The sequence below is a fragment of the Lithobates pipiens genome, unplaced genomic scaffold, assembly GCF_037356315.1.
Source record: "Lithobates pipiens isolate NorthernLeopardFrog02 unplaced genomic scaffold, aLitPip1_a1.2 Scaffold_13, whole genome shotgun sequence".
Classification (NCBI taxonomy): Eukaryota; Metazoa; Chordata; class Amphibia; order Anura; family Ranidae; genus Lithobates; species Lithobates pipiens.
The window spans coordinates 219,359,137-219,384,397 of record NW_027507718.1 but is presented as its reverse complement, the minus strand read 5'-3'; the positions used below and the strand labels follow the sequence as shown (position 1 = coordinate 219,384,397).

Sequence of the window (25,261 nt, the reverse complement as noted above, 5' to 3'; positions counted from 1 at the left end):
CTGCGTTTGTTTTCTTTGTTTTAGGCTTTCTTTCCTTTATCTTCACCAGGTGATCCTGCCAGTAAATATGTTGTTTTTAAACAGAACAAGCTCTCTTGCAAATGTAGCAGCTACAGTGTTGAGAAAAACCGCTTAACACTGAAAGGGGTGCTTACAATGATCAGCTTTGGTTTATTCAAATAAAACCTTTATCCTGAAAGCCCGAAAAAAACAGCTGTAACTGCTTATAAAGTGCGAGCTGGAGTTTGGCTTCAATTTATCACAATGTACCTAAATCTGCTAGTACATGTAACACTCCCCTCCCTCCAGACTGACAATTCTGCTGTCCAAAGGTGCCCCTATGCTTCTACATCCACAGTGGGAGCATTCTAATGGAAGAGATTTGTTTTTGGCCAAATCACCAGGTGAAAACAGAGGGGAAACAGGGCTAAAAAAAAGAAGACCAATGCAGGCACCACATAATATTGGTAATCTGAAATGTATTACATTTTTGGGTTTAATACCACCTTAACTCTGCAAGTATCTATAAGGCAGGGCTTAACCGGTTCCCAACCGGCGCATGCCGATGTACGTCGTCAGAATGGCACGGGCAGGCATATTGGCGTACAGGTACGTCCAATCTTTAATGCCGCCCTGCCATCGCGAGCGCGCCGCCGGTCGGGACCCCCTTGAGACCGGTCGTGGGTCCCGCGGACTCGATCGACGTGGGCATACCCGCGATCGTCTCACGGCGGCTGAATGGAGAAATGCCATTGTAAACAGCATTTCCCCATTCTGCCTAGCAACTAGTGATGCGGATCTCTGCTCCATGTGTTTTGGAGCAGAGATCAGTGTTCACTAAATGAAAGCCCAGCCCCCCACAGTTAGTAACACACCCCTAGGAACACTTAACCCCTACACTGCCACCCACTGGTTAAACCCTTCACTGCCAGTGTCATTTACACAGGAATCACTGCATTTATATAGCAGTGATTGCTGTATAAATCACAATGGTCCCAAAAATGTGTCAAAAATGTCCGATGTGTCCGCCATAATGTCGCAGTCACAATAAAAATCGCAAAAAGTGGTCTGGTCTTTGACCAGAAAAATGGTCCGGGGCTGAAGTGGTTAAGGAAACATGACTTGGTTTCCAGCTTGACATTCTCGTGAAAATATGTTTGCCTGACTGTCATCAGCCTCCATCTTTTCACTGACCCAGAACAAGTATCCGGCAAGTGAAGTCAGAACTCCTGAGTTTCATATTTGTTTTGGATCAATGGCAAAGTATAAAAGCATTTGGTGAAGCAGCATGAGAGCCAAGGCAACCAGAATTTTGTCAGAGTGGTCAACAATGGCAGGCTATATATTTTCTGGGCTACACAATTGCTGAAATGTCCTTATATATCTGTAGCCTTCAGCACCCCCTTGCATGTAAAGACATCAGATTGGAAGCTATACTTGTAGCACCTTCTAGTGTGCTAGAAAGGGTAGTTTACATAGTTTGTTAGTGTAGGTAAATTATTTTGTCTGAGAGCCAGGCTGGGCTGAATCTGGGTCAGGGTGACTGACTCATCAGGCAGCATCTCTGTTATCTCCCCCTACTTGCTGGAATTTTTGAGAAACTTCCAGAAGAATGGAAGGGGGGGGGGGGGGGTTAGGATGAGCTGCCTGGAGTATTGATGATGGCCCAACCAATGCCTGGCCAAGTGGGCTGGGGGGAAGGGACCTCTTAAATACTCAGGGTCAGTCCAGCAGGGGCAGTGGAGTTCAGGTGAAAGATTTGTGCTGATTGTATTTTATGCTTTCTTCATTATGAATCTTATGTATATAATTATATATATATATATATATATATATATATATATATATATATATATATATATATATATTTGTATGGTATTGAAATGGAATGTTTTTATCTGTATAATAACTCAATAAAAATAATTTAAAAGGTAGAAGATTGGAGATGGATTGCTGAGGAGGCTGTCGGTGGCCCTTAAGGAGAGCCCCCTGATCTGGGGGACCTCTGGCCTGGGTCTTGAGTGCTGGAGGGATTCTCTACAACACATTGAGGAGTCCTGACCTGGATCACGGGAGCAGGTGAGAGGACAGCAGAAGGCAGAGTTAGCATGGCCAGAAAATCTCCAGGAGAAGTCAGCCAAGAGGGCTGGTAAGTGTGCAGCCTGGGAGGAATGTGGGACTAGCCAGGAGGGCTAGGAAAGGGGCAGCTGCAGCCAGGTGGGCTTGCAGCGCCTGAAGAGGTGGTGCTGGGATCAGTATAAACAGGGATGGAAGCTGGACACTGACTTTGTTACACAATCAAGGGGCCCGTGGTCCCTGCCTGCTATGGGCCTTTCGTTTGTCTGACTGATGACTTTTTTTTCAGATCATTTAACAGTGTGCAAGCTGAGTCTGAGATTTTGTTCTGCAAGCAGTGATGTGCTGGAGGAAGCTGAGGAGTGTGTAAATAGACTGTACATAGGAAAGCTGTCCCTGAAGAGTAATATCTCTAACCCCATTCAAGTTTAGTAACCCCTAAAAAAAAAAAAACAACAAAAAACAAAGCTGCTGGGCTGTTGACTCAAGACTGCCATGGAAATTCTGTGTGCCTGGCTGTGCAGGGTGGGGGATCCCAATTCCCCAGTAGCTCCTACTGGTGTAGTGCTATATACTGTATACATAACTTCTTTTTATTGAACTCATCATGCTGCTATGGGGTGCACAGCAGGAATCTGGTGAAAAAAAAGTAATTAAGCATTGTTTAGGGGAAAGAGTTGAGGAAGCCATTATAATTTCATGTGGAAGAACAGTAGCTTAGTGGTTAGCACTTTGGCTTCGCACCACTGGTATCTCTGATTTGAATCCTTGCATGTTCCTTCTTTGCCTGTGTGAGATTCTTCCCGCACTCCAAAGACATGCTGGTAGGTGAACTTGCCATTGTAGTTATTCATAAGATAGGGACTTTAGATTGTAAGTATACTGTATGTAAAGTGCTGTGTAAGTTGTCAGCACTGTATAAATACATGTAATAAATAAAACAATTCTGTAGAGACCAGTATGGATTTGTTTTTTTCTTGTCAATCCAGAAAAAAGACTGGGTACCCAAGGAGACTTATTTTGGAAGCCTACACACTCATTTGTTAAATGTAAATGCTATAATTGATACTGCCTCTTGATTTATTAGGGATGTGTCAGGCAATGATTCATCACCGAGTCTAATGAAGTCTATAATGTTTAAAAATTAAGATTGAAGATCTCATTGGCAATGTCAGCATTACTTGTTTGTTTTAGAGCGTTTTGTAGTGTCTGTAACTGGGCCTCCTTGCCAGAAGTATTCCTCCATGTCTGCAGCATGTCCAGAATCTAGGAGTAAGAGCAAAGTGTTTTGTTAGATGAATCGGGGATATCAATAAAAATCTTTATCTTATTCATATGTAAATGTAAATACACATGCTTTTTATTCAGCAAATAAAGCTGTGCTTATGTTGTGCACAACTTTCCTTAAAGTAAACTCTTATGTGCATTTAAAAAGCTTGCTTATTTACTACAAACACAGAAGGATTATAGTATGTGAGCTGTATGTATCATTACTCTGTTAAAGAAGGCCATGGGGGAGATTTACTAAAAGGGGAGCACTCAGAGTCTGGTGCAGCTGTGCATGGTAGCCAATCAGCTTCTAACTTCAGCATATTCAATTAACCACATGCCGACCGGGCCATAGCCGAAAGACAGCTACAGCGCGGTCTTCTTATTCTGGGAGAATCTTGCTCCTGCGTGCCCCCTGGGGCACGCACCCGGGAACATCCGCTGGGTCCGCATCATGGATCAAGGTAAATGGCTGCTGATAGTGGCCGTTTACCACGTGACGGAGCTATCACTTGTAAACAAACCGGCGTCAAGTCATGACGCCAGTTCCTTCCTCTCCTCTCTGTACCGTTCGGTACAGTAAGAGGGGAGAGATGGCAGCAGCGCTGTGGGCTGGATGTGTAGTGCCCACAGTGCTGCTCAGTGCCAATAATCTGCAGTATTCTGCCCATACTGTGCAATAATCTGCCAATAATCTGCAACACTGCAATACTCTGCAACACTGTGCGATAATCTGCCAATACTCTGCAACACTGCAATACTCTGCAACACTGTGCGATACTCTGCCAATACTCTGCAACACTGCAATACTCTGCAACACTGTGCGATACTCTGCCAATACCCTGCAACACTGCAATACTCTGCAATAATCTGCCAATACTTGCCAATACTAAAAGAATCAAAGAATTATTTTATTTTTTTTTACCAAATTTTCAGTGTTTTTTGATTAATAGCACAAAAAAAACCCCAGCTGTGATTAAATAGCACCAAAAGAAAGCTCTATTTATGTGAAAAAAAGGACAAAAATTTAATTTGGATACAGTGTTGCATGACTAAGTAATTGTCATTCAAAGTGTGAGAACACTGAAAGCTGAATATTGGTCTGGTTAGTAAGGGAGTTTAAGTGCCCAGTGGTCAAGTGGTTAGGCTTTGACAATAAAACCTGGAAGGTGATTGGTTTCTGTGCAGCGCTGCACCAGATTTTGCACTCTCCAGGTTTAGTAAATAAACCCTCACATCTGCTAACAGACCAGCTCGCCACTAGAGTCTGGATCCCAACTGAGGTCTCTTGATTGCCACATGTGCAGTACATTATATTGAGACCACACTTTCTTTGCTTGCAGACTATATACTGTACATAATCTGAAATGTTCAGTCCCAAAGCAAAGATGTACTAAGTTTATCTTCAACAATAATTTCCAAATATCCCCCTATGCCATTCCTTATCTTCTGACATGATTGTGTGTGTGCAAACAAATGCCCACTGCCTCACCTATAACTGGCCTTAACAGTAAGGAGCACATGGAAGGGCAACACATGCAAATAAATCCAAAGAAATTTCCAGCTCAACTTACCGACCAGCCTGCAACCAACCAAATTAACCTGTATAACAGTATGCGTTAAAAACAGGGGTTTAGTTTGCACACATTTGCAAATACATGCATAAGTTACAAGCCCCGTCAAGGCACTCCAGTTTTTTCTGTAGTCCTAACACTAAATTTTGAGAGCCTCCACAGTGGAAGCACATGCATTATAATGGATAGGCATTACCATTTGCAGGGTGGACTGGACATTATGATTGTGTGTGCCCTAGCAGCTGCTCTATGTGTGTGTGTGTTCTGTGTGCTCTCTCCTTGGTAGAGAGCGAACTGTGTATGTATGGTATGAAAATAAATAGAGGGATTTTTGGAAAATGTTGCTGAAGGTGAACTTATACTTTAAAGTAATACTTTTTTTGTACATTTAAAACAGACACTTAGAGAGGAAGTCCAGCCCTGCCACCAAAAAATTAAAAGGCAGCAGCTACAAATACTGTATATTAGGACACCTACCTGTCCAGGGACCATGCGATTTCGGCACCCCAACCGATTTTCTGATCGGCTCTCGGGTGCTGCCATTGCCTTTCATGGTACAGGAAATCTTTCGGCTTCACTGCCGGTTCCCTACTGTGCTGCGCCTCCTAACTAGCCCGGCGACAGAGAAAGGAGGAGTGGGATCGAACTTCAGGAGGACTGAAATTCAGGGGGACCTCACCGCATCCCGCAAGTGGGGACGGGTGCCTGTCAAAAACAGGTACCTATCCCCCGAAAGGTACCAAATGTGGCACTGGATGGGGGAGGAAGCAAACAAGGAGTATGGAGTGATACTCATAAGATAGGAAGTGATGTACAGGAGGAGTATGGAGTGATACTCATAAGATAGGAAGCGATGTGCAGGAGGAGTATGGAGTAATACTCAGAAGATAGGAAGCAATGTGCAGGAGTAGTATGGAGCGATACTCAGAGGATAGGAAGCAAAGTGCAGGAGGAGTATGGAGTGATACTCAGAAGAGAGGAAGCGATATACAGGAGGAGTAAGGAGTGATATTTAGAAGAGAGGAAGCAATGTGCAGGAGGAGTATGGAGTGATACTCAGAAGAGAGGAAGTGATGTACAGGAGGAGTATAGAGGGATACTCAGAACAGACGAAGCGATGTGCAGGAGGAATATGGAGTGATACTCAGAAGAGAGGAAGTGTAAGGAGAAGTATGGAGCGATACTCTCTGACCAATTCCTGTATAATGTCCACACATTCTCTGACAAACTCCCATATAATGTCCGCACACTCTCAGATCAACTTCCATAGCATGTCTGCACTCTCTGATCAACTCCCGCATCATGTCCGCAACACTCTCTGTCCAACTCCTGTATCATGTCCGCACACTCTCTAACCAACTCCCGTATCATGTCCGCACACTCTGACCAACTCCCGTATCATGTCCACACAGTCTCTGACCAACCCCTGTATAATGTCCGCACACTCTCTGACCAACTCCTGTATAATGTCCGCAAACTCTCTGATCAACTCCTGTATCATTTCTGCACACTCTCTGATCAACCTCCGTATCATGTCCACACACTCTCTGACCAACTCCTGTATCATGTCCGCACAGTCTCTGATAAACTCCCGTATCATGTCCGCACACTCTCTGACCAACTCCTGTATAATGTCCGCACACTATCTGACCAACTCCTGTATAATGTCCGCACACTATCTGACCAACTCCTGTGTCATGTGGATGGCTATGACATGATGGAGATGTTTGGGTCATGGGAAGAGACATCATGGTACAGGCTGGAGAGGAGGCCTTCTTTATTCAGCTTGATGTTTGTACAAGAAAATATAGACTTGGTGGGAGCAGTCAGATGACATGAGTTGGGACTTGGCGGGAGCAGTCAGGTGACACGGGTATGGACTTGGTTGGAGCAGTTAGGTGACATAGGTAGGGACTTGGTGTGAGCAGTCAGGTGACATGGGTAGGGACTTGATGGGAGCAGTCAGGTGACACAGGTAGGGACTTGATGGGAGCAGTCAGGTGACTTGGGTAGGGACTTGGTGAGAGCAGTCAGGTGACTTGGGTAGGGACTTGGTGGGAGCTGTCAGGTGACTCGGGTAGGGACTTGGTGGGAGCAGTCAGGTGACTTGGGTAAGGACTTGGTGGGAGCAGTCAGGTGACTTGGGTAGAGACTTGGTGGGAGTAGTCAGGTGACATGTGTAGGGACCTGGTGGGAGCAGTCAGGTGGCACAAGTAGGAAACAGTCAGGTGACATGTGTAGGGACTTGGTAGGAGCAGTCAGGTGACATGTGTAGGGACTTGGTGGGAGCAGTCAGGTGACATGTGTAGGGACTTCATGGGATCAGTGAGGTGACACAAGTAGGGACTTGGTGGGATCAGTCAGGTGACACATGTAGGGCCTTGGTGGGAGCAGTCAGGTGACACGAGTAGGCTGTAAGCTTTGAGCCCATGCAGCCTTACTGTGTGTATGACAAGTGAGACATCCACCACTCCCCCACATAACACATCCTGGTGAGGTGAGCAAAAGAAATGTTGCAATTGTGATCAGGTGATATCAGACACACACTGCACAATAACAATAATACGATCACTGGAGCTTCTCCTCTGCTCAGCTCTATGTAGATACATCTCCCCTAAATCAGATCACTTTTCTGTGTGTGTTCTGCTGGCCGCCCTGTGAGTTTACTGCACCACACATTTCCTCCTTCTGTGGATGACACCCCATGATGAGAAACATCCAGTCAAAACCCAGGAAAGACAGCCAATCCTTGCGTGAGAAGAAAGAGGGGAGGGGGAGGGGGGATGTGAATTGTAAAGTACACAGAATGCCTGTCTCACTCTGGTGCATGAGATATGTAAATCACCTGTCACTCACAGCATGGGAGAAGAACTGACTGGTATTTCTCTGTCTGTCCATTTTTATCTCACTGAAAAAAGATAAGAGGATTGCTCAGAGCTGGCTTAACGATCCATGGCAAGAATGGGCACAGATGACATGAAATCCTATACTGTAAAAGTTACAAGCCTTAATTAAAAATATTTTTCGGGTTTAAATCCACTTTAATTTACTCAGTCTCATACTACAAATATAGAAGGCTTACTATATGTATCATTACTTTTTAAAGATGAAGATGCCTACTAGAGCTGCACGATTCTGGCCAAAATGAGAATCATGATTTTTTTTGCTTTGAATAAAAAGAGCACGATTCTCGCGACGTAAAATCTTTCACATTATACAAAAAAAAAAGGGCTAACTTTACTAGGTAGTTTTTTTTGTTTTATTTATTTATTAAAGTATTTTTTTTTCCAAAAAAAACATGTAGCAGAATACATTTTGGCTTAAATGTATGACAAAATTAGATTTTATTGGATTTCTTTTAAAATAGAAAGAAGAAAATATTGTTTTTTTTCCAAATTTCCACAATTTTTTCGCTTATATCGCAAAAAATAAAAAACGGAGACGCGAATAAATACCACCAAAAGAAAGCTCTATTTGTGCAAACAAAATGATAAAAATGTAATTTGGGTACAGCGTAGCATGACTGCGCAGTTGTCATTGAAAGTGCGAGAGCGCTGAAAGCTAAAAATTGGGCTGGGAAGGAAGGGGGCGAAAGTGCCCTGTATTGTAGTGATTAAGGACCACTGCAACCTATCAAAACTGTAAAATAATTAACTTATCGAACTTCATTAGTTGTGTTTTTTTTCAACCTGACTATGAAAGACCCGAATCACACAGGGGCAACACGACTTGCAGTGCTACTGCCTCAGGCGACCTGCACACGACTTCAGCGGCGGCTTGCAAAATGACTTCTGTATAGAAGTCAATGCAAGTCACCCCAAAATTAGTACAGGAACCTTTTTCTAAGTCGGAGCGACTTGAGTCGCTCCTATTAGAACGGTTCCATAGTACAGAACGGGACGCGACTTGTCGCCCCTGTGTTAACCGGCTCTAAGCCCTTGTACACACGGTCGGACATTCTGACGGAAGGTGTCCGATCGGACCGTGTTGTCGGATAATCCAACTGTGTGTGGATACTCCGACGGACCAAGTTTCTCCAACTTGTCTATAAAATTTTCCGACAACATGATCCGATCGAACTTTGTCCGATCATGTGTAGAGAATTCCGATCGGACAAAGTGCCACGCATGCTCAGATCAAATTCCTAGACCAAAGCTATTGGCTACTAGCCTGAACGTAGTCCCGTTCTAATGAAATAACGTCATCACGTTAAGTACGATCGGATTTTCTGACAACTTTGTCCGATTGTGTGTATGCAACAGTTTCGGACAAAATCCGTGGGACAAAATCCGACCGTGTGTACAAGGGCTAACAGTTGGTAGAAGTCTGCCTTGATCCATTCAGTCATTTTTGCAATTGAATGTAACTGAAAGTAGTTGAAATTGTCTACAAATTTCCGTGTGTAATGCCTGACATAGGTGGATAAATGTGTCCCTGAGGATGATGGGGGGGAAAGGGGGTCTGTTGCTGGGATACCCTATAGTTTACCTTTGGATTCAGTCACTAACATTTTCTTTACATCAAGAGCCTGCTATGGGTGTGTTTCAGAATTCCTTACCTGCATCATGAGCAAGGGTTCCCAAATCACCAAACCGATAGCAAAAAGGAGCAGGAAATGCTGGTGATCTTCAACACTACTTGTAGGAAAACCTGAAACCTTATTTAAGCATTTTTTCAATTAAAGGTTACATTTTCAGTTTTGGCTAGTGTGAATCTTTGAATGCATTTATGTATTTATTTGCTATAAGGAAAAAGGAGTATATCATAGCAGAAACAGATTTATACTTGTTTTTGTAGTTTCTTAAGGTAGTTATTCTCTGTGATACATTCCCTGAGTGTAACTTTATTACCTTTTCTCTGAGTTCAGAACGGTTCTGCTCAAAGAAAATTGAGTCTTTTTCTAGGAAGCCCAAGTTGTTTGCTAGGAGTCTCCAGTCTCTTCTCCTTTTAGCCATTAGGGAGGCAACCTGCTGAAGCTGCTCATCACGTACTCTCCACTTGTCATCCACATCTGTGCTTGCCTACCAGATGAAAAATATGAAGATCTACTGTAATACTGGCTATACACATAACCTGTGATCAAGCAGAGATTCAGGTGTTTCAAATGATCTTTCATTTGGAAATGTTAATTTGACACAGCAAAGACCATATTGCTTGTTTACTTACAATTTGATTGGGGTTCCGCCAAAGCTGATCATTAATTATCAACAAAATAAATACCTTATTGATTGAACCATCAATTTAGTGCAATTGATTTCTGAAGGGTGTAATTGTTTGTAGTGCATCCCCGCAAGAGCTGTTGGTGAACTTAATCCTATTCCCCTGGTTAGAGCACTCACAGCCAGTCACAGAGCATTTTTTTCATTTTTCCAATCGCTCAAAGGAACAGTCTAGGGGCATCTTTTATTGCCACTTAGAACTAGAATGGGGATGAGGGGAGCATGGGATAGCCCGAAACTGAAGAACTGGATAACTTAAAGAGGTTCTTCCCCCTCAAGGGGAAGTTCCGCTAATCTGATCCCTCCCCCCCTCCGGTGCCACAATCAGCACCTTTCAGGGGGGAGGGGGGTGCAGTTACCTGGATAATTCAGGTAACTGCACCCACTTCCGGCCAGACCGCCACAGACCCCCGCAGACGTCCCACCCCCCCCCCCCCCCTGTTGTGTTCTGGGAAACACACAGTTCCCAGAGACACAGCGGGGACCATAAGAGACGCGCAGCGTGACTCGCGCATGCGCAGTAGGGAACCGGGCAGTGAAGCCGTCATGCTTCACTTCCCGATTCCCTGACAGAGGATGGCGGTGGTGGCAGCAGCGAGACGAGCGATCGCTCGTCATCTGCCGCCGACATCGCTGGACCCTGGGACAGGTAAGTGTGATTTTATTAAAAGTCAGCAGCTGCAATATTAGTAGCTGCTGGCTTTTAATATTTTTTTTTTTTTAGGTGCAGCTCCTCTTTAAGGACCCTTTAACTAACTTGCTGAAGTGTGAAAAGGGAAAGTTACACAGAATATCTATGCTGACAGTGACTAGTACTCCTTACAGAGACAAAAGCTACACGTAGTCACTGACTTTTCAGCACTAGGGTAATTTACTCACACGGCCACAGGATCGTTGGTTGCCTCCTGATGATATTTATCAGACTCTTCTCAGTGAGGGAGCTGTAGACTCACATCACCATAGGACAGCTGGGCTGTTTCCCATTTTCCCAGCTTCCTTCTTGCTCTCTCCAGTGAGCATCTCCAGGCCCAACTTCATTCTAGGACTTCAAGCTTGTGAAAAAGACCCCCTAGCTAAGCCTAGCTGGGACCTCAATGTCTTCCTGATGTGTTCTGTCCAAGGGGTCTCCTCCAGCATGACTGGACCCAGAAACCTCCTGCCTCTGGCCTCAGGCTATTTATGGGCTCCCCCACCACCTATTGGGTATTCCAGTGATTTGCTGGAGTCCCATAAATAGTCAGGCTGCCCACTCTATTCTTCCTATCACTAGAATTACAGAATCCTCTAGAATACAGGGGGAAGTAATCTGAGCAGCAGCCTGTGAGACACTGAGCAGGCCCAAACAATCAACTCCTACTCCGCTGATTACAGAGAAGCTAACTAAATTTACCTATCAGCCTACTCTACTCTAGGAGGATGGTGCAATAGAAAAATAAAAGATTTAGTCATTATGCAGATGATCAGCAAACTAGTTCAACTTTTGGAGTCTTTTTGTAAACATTTTGATAGCCATTTCACCTAACATTCACCTGCAATTCTTTGGTAAATGTACACATTATTTATAATAATTATATAATTTTATATAATTATAAATTATATTATATTAGCTTTAATTTATAAAGCTAATTTAGTGGACATCCAGCCAGAAAGATAATCATTACAATAGGAGAAGGTTCTTAATGTATGACTGACATACCTCCCAACATTTTGAGATGGGAATGAGGGACACCTACTACTAAACGTATGTAGGCATAGGACATGCCCCCTGCCACACCCCCTTAAAGGAGAATTAACCAAAAAAGATTAATTAAATCCACAAGGGCTTTTTTTTACCACTACTATTTCTTTATATTGGCTTTAAAAATGTACAAATGCAGCAATTTACAATTTGGATGAAAGGTTTAGCACTGGGAAACACTTTTTTGAAAGATAAAAAGTGAATGTTATATACAACTTTATAGATCAGACCAACATGAGGGACAAATGAGGAGGGATGAGGGACTTTGCTCCAAATCAGGGACAGTCCCTCGAAATCAGGGACAGTTGGGAGCTGTGCATTCACACTGTTTAAAAAAGTGGAAAGGTTACCTTGCTTCTTATTCATCTGACATTCCCTCAACCTGTTTGTCAATAAAATGCATCTGCTTGAGCTATAAAATTATTGCATTCTTTACTGATAAATGGTTTACACATGTGCAGCACTTCTAGGGTTAAATGTAAGTTTCTTAGGTTAAAAGAATAAATACTCAGTATGCCTGCCCTCCCTTCCCAGAGCTAAATGGCCTGACGCATCAGGTATGCAGGATGCTGCATGATTTTAGACCTCATGGGCTCCTACAACGTGAATGGTCCATGTTTTATGTAACATAGGCTGCAGGCACACAGCTCTGGGCAGCTCCAGCTACATAAACAACTGGTTCATTCATGCTCTATGGACCACAGCGCCCATGTGAGTGGAGCCTAAGTATGACTTTGCATTTACATTTTTAAACAATAAACATACGGCCTAGGGCCTACTGTGTATTTAGCTTTACTTACAGATGTATAAGGCAAGGCTCTCTCTGAAGAAGGTGTTCCATCTGGTGGCAAGATTCGGAATTGTAGTACTGAAGACACTTGATCTTGAGGCATACTTTGGACCCAGAAAACAAATTGGTCTTCATCAATTTCTCCTTGCGGTGTATAAATGAAAGAGTTAAGATTAGTGAAAAAGTAAGCAATATTTTTTTAACTATACAATAAGTAAACATATAACTTTTTGTTTACTAAAGGCAAATAGACTGTTCACATTGCAAGGAAAATTTCCCCAGCACTTAGTACATAAAGTGAAGCTTTGCTGACTTCCATTATTCATCATCCAATCATGTGCAAGCAAAAATGCTGTTTTATTTTTCCTTGAACATAATTGGGTATTCTCTGCAAAGTGTGATTTGTGAACAGATCATAGAGTCTGTGATGCAGTCTGTGTGGGCTCTTTAGATTTAAAATGTCACAGTAGACAGTGCAGTGTATGGAAGAATATTGAATTCTGCTCTCTCTTTGGTGTGTTTCAAATGCTGCTTTACGCAATTGAACATACCCCCTGAGACCCTGGGCTTAATTTACTAAAGACAAATAGACTGTGCACTTTGCAAAGTGCAGTTGCTCCAGACCTTAGTAAAGGAGGCCAGTGGCGGTGCGTCCATACGGGCGCCGCCCCCTCTCTCCAGCCACCCCCTCTATCTCCAATAGATAGATTCATGCATTGCATGAATCCATCCACGGCCGCCACTGCCACCCCCTATTCAGGTGTCTGGCCCCTATTCGGCCACAGGGTGTCTGAATTACAGAGGCAGGGGTAGTTTTTGAAGCACCTGATTAAAGCTATAGGCTCTAATAGGTATCAAAAAAGGTGACCTGCGAGTGCCATGCTTGGCGCTTGCAGTTCACCCAGGTGTGTTAGAAAAGCGAATGAATATTCAATGACACTGAACCAGCAAAAAGTAAAAAATAGTGTAGCGCTTCTTAAGTGATAAATGTAATCAACATGTGTGAGGAGAATGATCATATAACAAAGATCATATAAATAATATAAATGGGCAAAATAAAGTCCAAGAAATGGGTATAAGCTTCCGTGATAAAGCTGGCACGAAGATGGTCAAACCGTATCAAAGTAAGAGGCAAATCCTACTAAACGAATATGTCCATGTACATCAGCTTGTCTGGAAACATTAAGGAAAGTAGATAGATACTTCTTACCAACTCTGTTGGACTCACACAGTCATATGACAGTTGAGTCAGTAAGGCTTGGGGTCTCAATCTGGGACCGAGGAGTGGATCGAGGAAGGTCCGTCAACTTGGTGGGGAAACTCCAAAAGACTGTATGCCCAATGATGAATCTCACCGATGGAACTTCAGAATGGTTTGGAAATCCAGCTCAGATGCGGCCCATTGCACACCGATACTCCAAATACCCCAAGATGAAGGGGAAGGTATTTTGGGGGTTTTTAGACCAAAAAAGAAAAAAGGAAGAAAGAGCTCCACATGGTGCGGGTCAGGCGGTAAAAATGGTAATTTATTAAAAAGTCAAAAGAATTACTAATGACTTAGTGATCACAAAGCGAATAGAATAAAAATGAAAATAAAAGCAATGTAGGGTGCCAACAGCTAGCCCGACGCGTTTCGACACATATGTCTTCGACAGGGGCAACATACCCCTGTCGAAGACATATGTGTCGAAACGCGTCGGGCTAGCTGTTGGCACCCTACATTGCTTTTATTTTCATTTTTATTCTATTCGCTTTGTGATCACTAAGTCATTAGTAATTCTTTTGACTTTTTAATAAATTACCATTTTTACCGCCTGACCCGCACCATGTGGAGCTCTTTCTTCCTTTTTTCTTTTTTGGTCTAAAAACCCCCAAAATACCTTCCCCTTCATCTTGGGGTATTTGGAGTATCGGTGTGCAATGGGCCGCATCTGAGCTGGATTTCCAAACCATTCTGAAGTTCCATCGGTGAGATTCATCATTGGGCATACAGTCTTTTGGAGTTTCCCCACCAAGTTGACGGACCTTCCTCGATCCACTCCTCGGTCCCAGATTGAGACCCCAAGCCTTACTGACTCAACTGTCATACGACTGTGTGAGTCCAACAGAGTTGGTAAGAAGTATCTATCTACTTTCCTTAATGTTTCCAGACAAGCTGATGTACATGGACATATTCGTTTAGTAGGATTTGCCTCTTACTTTGATACGGTCTGACCATCTTCGTGCCAGCTTTATCACGGAAGCTTATACCCATTTCTTGGACTTTATTTTGCCCATTTATATTATTTATATGATCTTTGTTATATGATCATTCTCCTCACACATGTTGATTACATTTATCACTTAAGAAGCGCTACACTATTTTTTACTTTTTGCTTGTTCAACTTTGTTTGTTTAGGTGTTGGCTGCTGTGCTTTTTGTGTACATTTGATTCTAGCGCAGTGTTTTTCCCCCTATTTTTTCTATTTAATGACACTGAACCGCCTCTCCGCCAATCAGGTGCTCGGGTCTGTTACCCGTCATCTGATTGGCCGAAATCACAGGCGCTGTGATTGGACACCTATCAGAAGGAGCGGATGGGAGAAGAAGACATTGAGGGAAGACATGGAGGAGCGTTGAGGACATCACTCGCCGCCCACCGCTGTCACCCGCTGCCCCATCGAGACATGGGTAAGTGCCAGGCAGATGGCAAGCAGGAGGGTGGGGTGGGGTGTACAGTGGCTGCATTTGATGGGCACAGTGGCTGTGTTTGATAGGCACAGTGGCTGTGTTTGATGGGTACAATGGCTGCATTTGATGGGCACAGTGGCTATGTTTGATGGCACAGTAGCTGCCATTGATGGTTACAGTGGCGGCAATTGATGGGCACAGTGGCAGCAATTGATGGGCACAGTGAGGCTGCTATTGATGTGTTTTTATTTCAGAATTTTTCAGTTTGTTTGCTGCCCCCCAAAAATTTTGAGCACCAGCTGCCACTGCTGAGGGCAAAAATGAAAGTAACAGACAGCATGAGGAATCAGGGAGTGGCAACTAAGGACTGACATAATAAGTAGGGAAGAGCTCCAGCGTGTTCACACAGCCCATCTGCAGAGCCCGCCAGGAAGTCGGCACTGCACTGCACTAATCACAGGCAGTGAGACATTTCCCGACCTCTGCAGCTGCGCATTGGGAAATGTCTCACTGCCTGTGATTAGCGCAGTGCAGTGCCGACTTCTTGATGGGCTCTACACATGGGCTGTGCAAATATGCCGGAGCTCATCCCTAGTAAAAAGTGCATAACAGAAGGAGGGAAGCAGTGTACTATACCAAGACACAAAACATAGCAATGAACAATAATGAAGCTGGCTGCTGTGGCAGCACAGTAATGTTTTCCAAAGAAACTAAGCTTGACCTAATACACCAATACCACTTGCCAGTAGATATGTTAGAAAAATGGTACTGTACCGGGAAAATCAGTATAATTGAATGGTCAGGGATTGGTTACTGAAAGTGGGAAGGAAGCTTTTTTCCTGGGTCAGCAAGGATGTTAGGTATTATGAAGGGCTTATTAATCCTTTAACCACGTAAGGACCAGGCCTCTTTTTTAGATGTGTTGTTTAAAAGTTAAAAACATTTTGTTTGCTAGAAAATTACTTAGAACCCCCAAACATTATACATTTTTTTATAACACCCTAGAGAATAAAATGGCAGTCATTGCAATACTTTCTGTTACACTGTGCTCAGCGGTCTTACAAGCACACTTTTTTTTGAAAAAATAAAAAATTTTGGAATGAAAAAATAAGACAACATTAAAGTTAGCCCAATTTTTTTTATATTGTGAAAGATAATGTTGCACCGAGTAAATTGATACCCAACACGTCACGATTCAAGACTGCGCCCACTTGTGGAATGGCGACAAACTTTTACCCTTAAAAATCTCCATAGGTGACATTTAAAAAATTCTACAGGTTGCATGTTTTGAGTTACAGAGGAGGGCTAGAATTATTGCTCTCGCTCTACTGATCGTGGCGATACCTCACATGTGTGGTTTTAACACCGTTTGAATATGCGGAATATGCCCTCTCCCGCCACCGATAAAAGTGATCTTGCGGCAAATCAGACCACTTTTATCTTGTACCGGACCACCTGCCAAACACGGGGATACCGGAGTTATGGCAGCACAAATACATTGCTCATACCCATCTCTTGGTATGGAACCAAATCCATACATCCTTCTTTCGTTCTCAAATGTCCCTTTTTGTCCCCCTGGTAGATCCACCTGTATAGGGTGTAGTACTGTACAGACAAAGTTATTTATATTGCTCTTAACTTTTTATCTATTTTTCAAATTATTGCATTCTTTATAAATGATAATATAAAGGAAAAGTACTATGATGAGTGTGTCCTTTCCCTATTTGTTCTCTGCTTAAAAGTGTCCCTCTATGCTATCTTGTCAGGCTGGGAGCTATACACATGCTTCAAAACTGGTCCCTCATTATCTGCAACACTGATGCAAAACAAACTGTCCTGGCCTGCACTAATTAGCTTGCTTATTCCTAATCAAAGTTAATTATAAATCTATTAAACATTACATGCAACAAGTAGAGTACAATTATCCATAATTATCAGTGTGTATCTTTCATTCACATACAGTAACTTAAACAGAAACATTAATTGTTGATGTTCATAACTATATTTTGAATTTCCATACTGTTTTGCATTTCCTTATTACATACACCTGTTTATGTGCTTTAGGTTTTTGGATTTGGACCTATGCATACTGGAACCACTGCACCTGTTAAAAAAAAAATATCTGCCTTTACTTGTATCACATATACACTATATTGTCAAAAGTATTGGGATGCCTGTGTTTACATGCGCATGAACTTTAATGGCATCCCAGTCTTAGTCTGTAGGGTTTAATATTGAGCTGGCCCACCCTTTGCAGCTATAACAGCTTCAAATATTCTGGGAAGGCTGTCCACAAGGTTTAGAAGTGTGTCTATGGGAATATTAGACCAGAAACGCATTTGTGGGGGCAGGCACTGATGTTGGACGCAGTCTCCACTATAATTCATCCCAAAGGTTATCTATCAGGTTGAGATCAGGACTCTGTGCAGCCCAATCAAGTTCCTCCACCCCAAACTCGCTCATCCATGTTTTTATGGACCTTGCTTTGTGCACTGGTGTGCAGTCATGTTGGAACATGAAGGGTCATTCCCAAACTGTTCCCACAAAGTTGGGAGCCTGAATGTGTCCAAAATTGTCTTGGTATGCTGATGTCTTAAGAGTTCCCTTCACTGGAACTAGGGATGAGCCGAACACCCCCCGGTTCGGTTCGTACCAGAACCTGCGAACGGACCGAAAATTTGTGCGAACTTTAGAACCCCATTAAAGTCTATGGGACTTGAACGTTCAAAATCAAAAGTGCTCATTTTAAAGGCTAATATGCAAGTTATTGTCCGAAAAAGGGTTTGGGGACTCGGCTCCTGCCCCAGGGGACATGGATCAATGCAAAAAAAAAAGGTTTTTGCGTTGCATTTTTTCGGGAGCACTGATTTTAATGACGTTTAAAGTGAAAAAAAAAAGTTAAATATTCCTTTAACCGCTTAAGGACCGCCTCCTGCACATTTACGTCGGCAGAATGGCACGGCTGGGCACATCGACGTACAGGTACATTGCTCTTTAAGTGCCCAGCCGTGGGTCGCATGTGCGCCGGCGCGCTCGTCGACCCGGTCCTGAACTCCGTGACCATGGCCGTGGGACGCGCAATCGGGTCACAGAGCTGAAGAACCAGGAGAGGTCTGTTAAACAAACCTCTCTCCGTGCTTCCTAGTGTGGCTGTCACCGATCGTCTGTTCCCTGTTATAGGGAAAGACGATCAGTGACGTCACATGCCAAGCCATGCCCCCCAACAGTAAAAAAAAAACACACACACACACACACGTCACACTTAACCCCTCCCCGCCCCCTAGTAGTTAACTCCTTCACTGCCAGTGTCATTTACATAGGAATTAGTGCATTTAAATAGCACTGATTGCTGTATAAATGACAATGGTCCCAAAAATGTGTCAAAAATGTCCGATGTGTCCTCCATAATGTACCAGTCACAATAAAAATCTCTGATCGCCACCATTACTAGTAAAAAAAAATTATTAATAAAAAATGTTATAAAACTATCCCCTATTTTGTAAACGCTATAACTTTTGCACAAACCAATCAATAATCGCTAATTGCGATTTTTTTAACCAAACATATGTAGAAGAATACGAATCTGCCTAAACTGAGGAAAAAAATGTTTTTTTATATATTTTTTGGGGATATTTATTATAGCAAAAAGTAAAAAATATTGAATTTTTTTCAAAATTGTCGCTCTATTTTTGTTTATAGCGCAAAAAATTTAAACCTGGTGATCAAATACCACCAAAAGAAAGCTCTATTTGTGGGAAAAAAAGACGCCAATTTTGTTTGGGAGCCATGTCGCACGACTGCGCAATTGTCAGTTAAAGCGACGCAATGCCGAATCGCAAAAAGGGGCCTGGTCCTTTGGCTGCAAATTGGTTCGGGGCTTAAGTGGTTAAATATGGTGCCTGGGGGTGTCTACAGTATACCTGTGAAGTGGCACGTGTTTCCCTGTGTTTAGAACAGTCCTTGCAAAAAATGACATTTCTAACGGAAAAAAGGTCATTTAAAACTGCTTGCGGTTTTAATGTAATGTCTGGTTCTGGCAATATGGATGAAAATCATTGAGAAAAATGGCATGGGTAGCCCCCCTGCCCATTACCAGCCCCTTTGGGTCTTGTACGGATATTAAGAGGAACCCCGTACCCAAATAAAAAAACGGAAAGGCGCGGAGCCCCCTGGCCTTATATACTCAGAACAGCAGTATACAGGCTGTGCAAACAAGACAGGGACTGTAGGTTTGTTGTTAAGTAGAATCTGTTTGTAATTTTGAACAGGTAAATTTTTAAAGTGTAGCTCCAGTCAAAACATCTATTTTTAAGCTTTTTTGAAAACATAGGGAAGGGTTATCACCCCTGTAACACTTTTTTTTCCATCTGTGCACCTCTTCAGAAGATTTCACCTCACTTTCTGTCCCAATGACCAATGTTTTTTGAAAATTTGGGGTTTTAGTAAAACAAGGATTGGGATAAAGCATTAGTGGAGAGGAGAAACGTTTTTCCCATATCAACTCTTACAGGAGAGAATTTTGCTTCCTAGGGGTAGATTTCATCTCACTTCCTGTTGTCTCCTTGCATTTGCAAGTAGGAGACATTTGTAAGTTGGATGCTTGAAAGTAGGGGCCTGCCCTATATGCTCTGCAGAAATTTGAGCCTAAGGTGTTGGTGTTGCCACAAGTTAACACCGTAAGCCCTCAAAGTGACTCTTGGTGGGCTGCTCTGAACTATTATATCAAGAATTGTAATTACATGCCATTGTTGAACAGTGGTAGAAAAATTGGGCCTTTGGTGGTTGTGGTGATGGTGCTGGTGCCACAACACTGTAAGTTCTCACAGTTACTCTCAGTGGGCGCTGGAAAGGGCCCTGCTGTGAAATATTATATCAAGAATTGTAAATACATGCACCTATTAAACAGGGGCTGAAAAATTGGGCCTTAGGCACTGGTGCCACAACACTGCAGCACCTCACAGAAACTAGTTGGAGAGCAGGAATGAGCCCTGTTGCAAAGTATTGCATCAAAAATTGTAATTACACACCCCTGTTAAACAGGGGCTGAAAAATTGGGCCTTAGCCACTGGTGCTGGTGCCACAACACTGCAACCACTCGCAAATATTGTAGTTGAGCGCATCAACAAACCCTCCTGCAAAATATTTCATCAAAAATTGTAATTACAGGCCTCTGTTAAACAGGGGCTGAAAAATTGGGACTTAGGCACTGGTGCTGGTGCCACGACACTGCAACCTCTCACAGATACTCTAGTTGGAGTGCAGGAATGAGCCCTGCTGCAAAGTATTGCATCAAAAATTTTAATTACATTCCCCTATTGAACAGGAGCTGAAAAATTGTGCCTTAGCCACTGGTGGCGACGCCCAGAACCAAAAATGTTCTTCCAAGCTATCAGCAGGATCATTGAGGAGGAAGAGGATAGTCAGTCAGCATAACAGGATAGTCATTCAGCATCAGCATAGGCAGTCTTAAAGGGATGTGACATTTAAAAAAAAAATATTCAGTTACATCAGCTTCAGGTGCTTGGTAGCTGGTGGTGATAAAAGACTAATTCATCTTTATGAAGGTCAGTCGATCAACCGAGTCGGTGGACAGGTGCACCCTGTTATTGGTTACAAAGCCTCCAGCAGCACTGAATGTGCGTTCCAAAAGAATGCTGGATGCAGGACAGGCCAGTAGCTCAATTGCTTACTCTGCAAGCTCTGGCCAGTGATCCATCCTCAAGACCCAGTAATCCAGAGGATTTTCGGTGGGAAAGGTGTCCAAGTCTGATCTTGCCCCTAAGTATTCCTGCACCATGTAAATCAGAGGCTGGCGATGGTTGCTGGAACTGATCATACTGCTGGAACTGCAGACTAAAAAATTGTCTGAACGCATCGGTCAGACAGCCACCTTCTCCACCGCTCTTTCTGTGACTGGCCGAAGCCTCAACAACATGTTGTCCAGGACCAGAAATTTGTAACCTCCCAGTCTCTGGGAACGCGTTGCACAGACCTGAGTGCCAGGCTCCACCTCCATGCTGACACAATCCTCCTCCTCCTCCTCTTCCTGTGTGATCGTCAGGACAGCAGGAACACTGTCTGGATAAAGGGGGCCTTGAGAGGCAAGGAAGTCCTCCTTTTCTTGCCTCTGTTCTGCCTCAAGTGCCCTGTCCATTATTCCATGCAGCGTGTGCTCCAACAGGTGGACAAGAGGTACAGTCTCACTACTGTCACTGCTCACCATCCTCGTGGCCTCCTCAAATGGTGACAGGACAGTGCATGCCTCCCTGATCATGGCCTACTGGTGAAAAAAAACCGAGCTCCCCTGACCCTGTCCCGGTGCCGTAGTCACACAGGTACTCATTGATGGCCCTCTGCTGCGTGTGCAGCTGCTGCAGCATGGCCAACGTTGAGTTCCACCTGGTGGGCATGTCACAGATTAAGCGGTTCTTGGGCAGGTTCAATTCCCTTTGGAGCTCAGCCAGCCGAGCACTGGCATTATGTGACCGGCGGAAATGCACACAGACTTTCCTGGCCTCCCTCAGGACATCCAGTAAGCCCGGGTACCTGCCCAAGAACCGCTGCACCACCAGGTTAAGGACGTGATCCACACAGGGCACATGGGTCAGTTGTCCCTGTTGGAGGGCGGAGAGTAGGTTGGTGCCATTGTCGCAAACCACCATTCCTGGCTTAAGCTGGCATGGCATCAACCACCTCTCGGCCTGCCCCTGCAGAGCTGACAAAATATCTGCCCCAGTGTGGCTCGTGTCCCCCAAACAAACTAGCGCAAGCACGGCATGGCATCTTTTTGCTTGCATACTTGTATAGCCCCTTGAACGCCTATGGAGCACAGGTGGATCCGAGGACAGAGCACTGGAAGAGGCCATGGAGGAAGAAGAAGAGGAGGGGGTGGAGGAGAGGTGTGTCACAACCAGTAGTAGCATTTTGGAGGCATGGTGGCAGAACAACCTCCAACACTACTGCACCTTGTCCTTCATCCTTCCCAGCTGCCAGAAGAGTGACCCAATGGGCCGTGAAAGATAGGTAACATCCCTGTTCATGCCTGCTGGACCATGAGTCAGCGGTAATATGCACCTTACCACTGACCGCCCTGTCCAGTGAGGCAAGAACATTACCTTCCACATGCCGGTAGAGAGCCGGAATCGCCTTCCATGAGAAAAAGTGGCGTTTGGGGACCTGCCACTGAGGAACTGCACATTGCGATGTTGCAGTGTATTGTGGGCTGTGAGTGCCACACGAATTTGGCACGAACGGCCCATAATGTTCGGTATTCGGCGAATGTGCGAACAGCCGATGTTCAAGTCGAACATGCGTTCGAATCGAACACCAAGCTCATCCCTAGTCACAACCAGTAGTAGCATTTTGGGGGCGTGGTGGCGGAACAACCTCCAACACTACTGTACCTTGTCCTGCATTTTCCCAGCTGCCAGAAGAAACACCCAGTGCGCCGTGACAGATAGGTAACGTCCCTGTCCATGCCTACTGGACCTTGAGTCAGCGGTAATATGCACCTTACCACTGACCGCCCTGTCCAGCGAGGCAAGGACATTGCCTTCCACATGCCGGTAGAGAGCCAAAATCGCCCTCCGTGAGAAAAAGTGGCATTTGGGAACCTGCCACTGAGGAACCGCACATTGCACAAACTCACGGAAGGGGGCCGAGTCTACCAACTGAAAAGGCAGCAGTTGAAGTGCTAGCAATTTAGCCAAGCTAGCATTCAACTGCTGGGCATGTAGATGGCCGCTAGCAGATTGCCTGCAAGTACTTGGCTATGACACACCTTAGTCTACACCTTCATTCCTCTCAGTGCAGGTTTCAGAGAGGACTGAAGGTATAGTTGGGTTGGAGATCCCAGCTGATGAGGAGCAAGGAGAGGTCCGCTTTGTTCTTTGGTGTGGGTCTTTAAGGTACGCTTGCTAACGAACTGCAGGGTAGGTCAACACATGTCAAGTCAAGCATGTTAGGCCCAAGCGGCTGATGTTTTGGCCACGTGAGATAAGCTTGAGACATATGTTGCAAATAACAGCAGTATGGTCTGATGCACTCGCCTCAAAAAAGGCCCACATCAAATAACTTTTGGAATAATGCGCAGAGGCAGCACCCTGCACAGGCGGAGCTCTGCGGTGTGATTCAGTCGGTGTGCTGCCCAAATGTGTCTCCTCCAACTCCTCCTCCTCCTCTCTCCTATTAGGCACCCACGTGGAGTCAGTGACCTCATCATCCCCTCCCTCCTCATCACTGGAGCAAACCTGGCAGTATGCTGCAGCTAGTGGAACATGGCTGTTCCCCCACCATGCCTCCAAAAGGCTACTACTGGTTGTAACACACCTCTCTCTTCCACCCCCTCCTCTTCTTCTTCCTACATGGCCTCTTCCTGTGCTTTGTCCTCGGAACTAACGGTGCTCGTAGGCGTTCAAGGGGCTACGCAAGTATGCAGGCAAAAAGATGCCATTCCGTGCTTGCAGATATTCTGTCAGCTCTGCAGGGGCAGGCTGAGAGGTGGTTGATGCCACGCCAGCTTAAGCCAGGAATGGTGGTTTGCAACACCAGCAATTGGGGTTGCTTCAGGTGTACACTGTGCAGGTGGCACAATACACCAACTGTAATTGATGCAGCTGCCTGTGGTATAGGACCAGAACAACACGAGCAATTGGGGTAGCTTCAGGTGTACACTGTGCAGGTTGCACAATACACCGACTGTAACTGCTGCAGATGCCTGTGGTATAGGACCAGAACAATGCCAGCAATTGGGGTAGCTTCAGGTGTACACTATGCAGGGGGCACAATACACTGGCTGTAACTGCTGCAGCTACCTGTGGTATAGGACCAGAACAACACCAGCAATTGAGGTAGCTTCAGGTGTACACTGTGCAGGTGGCACAATACACCGACTGTAACTGCTGCAGCTGCCTGTGGTATAGGATCAGAACAACACAGAAATTGGGGTAGCTTCAGGTGTACACTATGCAGGGGGCACAATACACCGACTGTAACTGCTGCAGCTGCCTGTGGTATAGGACCAGAACAACACCAGCAATTGGAGTAGCTTCAGGTGTACACTGTGCAGGGGGCACAATACACAGACTGTAATTGCAATAGCTTCAAAGGAATTTAAGACACCGTCTCTCCATCTATCTCTCTCAATGAGCAGCAACACACTATGCAAGGCCGCTGTGCAGGCGGCTTTATATAATGTGGGGTGTGTTCTAAACCCCCTGAGCCCTAATTGTCCACAAGCACATTGTTTCCCTGAAAGCGCAGGTTCTGAATCTGGGGAAGCAACTGTCAGCACTAAGAAGTCCCTCCATACTAAAGGAGAGCTAGAAACGTACACGGCAGATGCCGGCAGGGACCAGCACAGAGGCGGATGGAGACAAAGAGGTGTAGGCACTAGGAAAGAGTAGATGGGTGACAGTCAGGAAGGGTAGAGGGGGAAGTGGCAGGGAGGCTGATCCAGGGCTGGAGCATGCCAATAAGTACGCTCCATTGAGTGACATTGGTGAAACCAGTCAGGGACCAGCACTGCTGGAGCTGAGGGACTCTCCTAGCTGCCTCCAGTGAGAGTGAGGGGGAAATGAAAGGAAAGGAAAGACAGATTCTGGTGGTAGGGGACTCAATTCTTAGAGGGACAGAGAGGGCAATCTGTAACAAAGACCAGAAGCACCGAACTGTATGTTGTCTATTAGGCACTCGGGTTCGGCACATCACGGATCTGGTGGACAGATTACTGGGAGGGGCTGGGGAAGACCCAGCTGTCATGGTGCATGTTGGCACCAATGACAAGTCAGAGGCTGATTGAGTATCCTACAGGTTACATATTTAGAGTTACAATGGAGGTCTAGTGCTAGAATTATTGCTCTCGCTGTAACAATTGCAGCATATGTAACCTGTGTGTATCTGGCTCTGATACTAGCCAGTGCCTCAC

At 44.7% G+C, this 25,261-nt stretch overlaps 1 protein-coding gene across 1 annotated transcript in view; it reads right to left on the bottom strand.

Annotated features, from left to right (window-relative positions):
• Positions 1–3,138: 3,138 nt before the first annotated feature.
• LOC143974633 (uncharacterized) overlaps positions 3,139–25,261 on the bottom strand; it is a 324,397-nt gene continuing 302,274 nt past the window's right edge. Inside the window, exons 6-8 of the mRNA XM_077476224.1 lie at positions 12,677–12,810; positions 9,770–9,940; positions 3,139–3,342 (exon numbers count right to left, since the gene is read on the bottom strand). Of these exons, the coding sequence (XP_077332350.1) occupies positions 3,214–3,342; positions 9,770–9,940; positions 12,677–12,810 (434 nt within the window). The 3' untranslated portion in view covers positions 3,139–3,213. The remainder of the gene's footprint in view (positions 3,343–9,769; positions 9,941–12,676; positions 12,811–25,261) is intronic.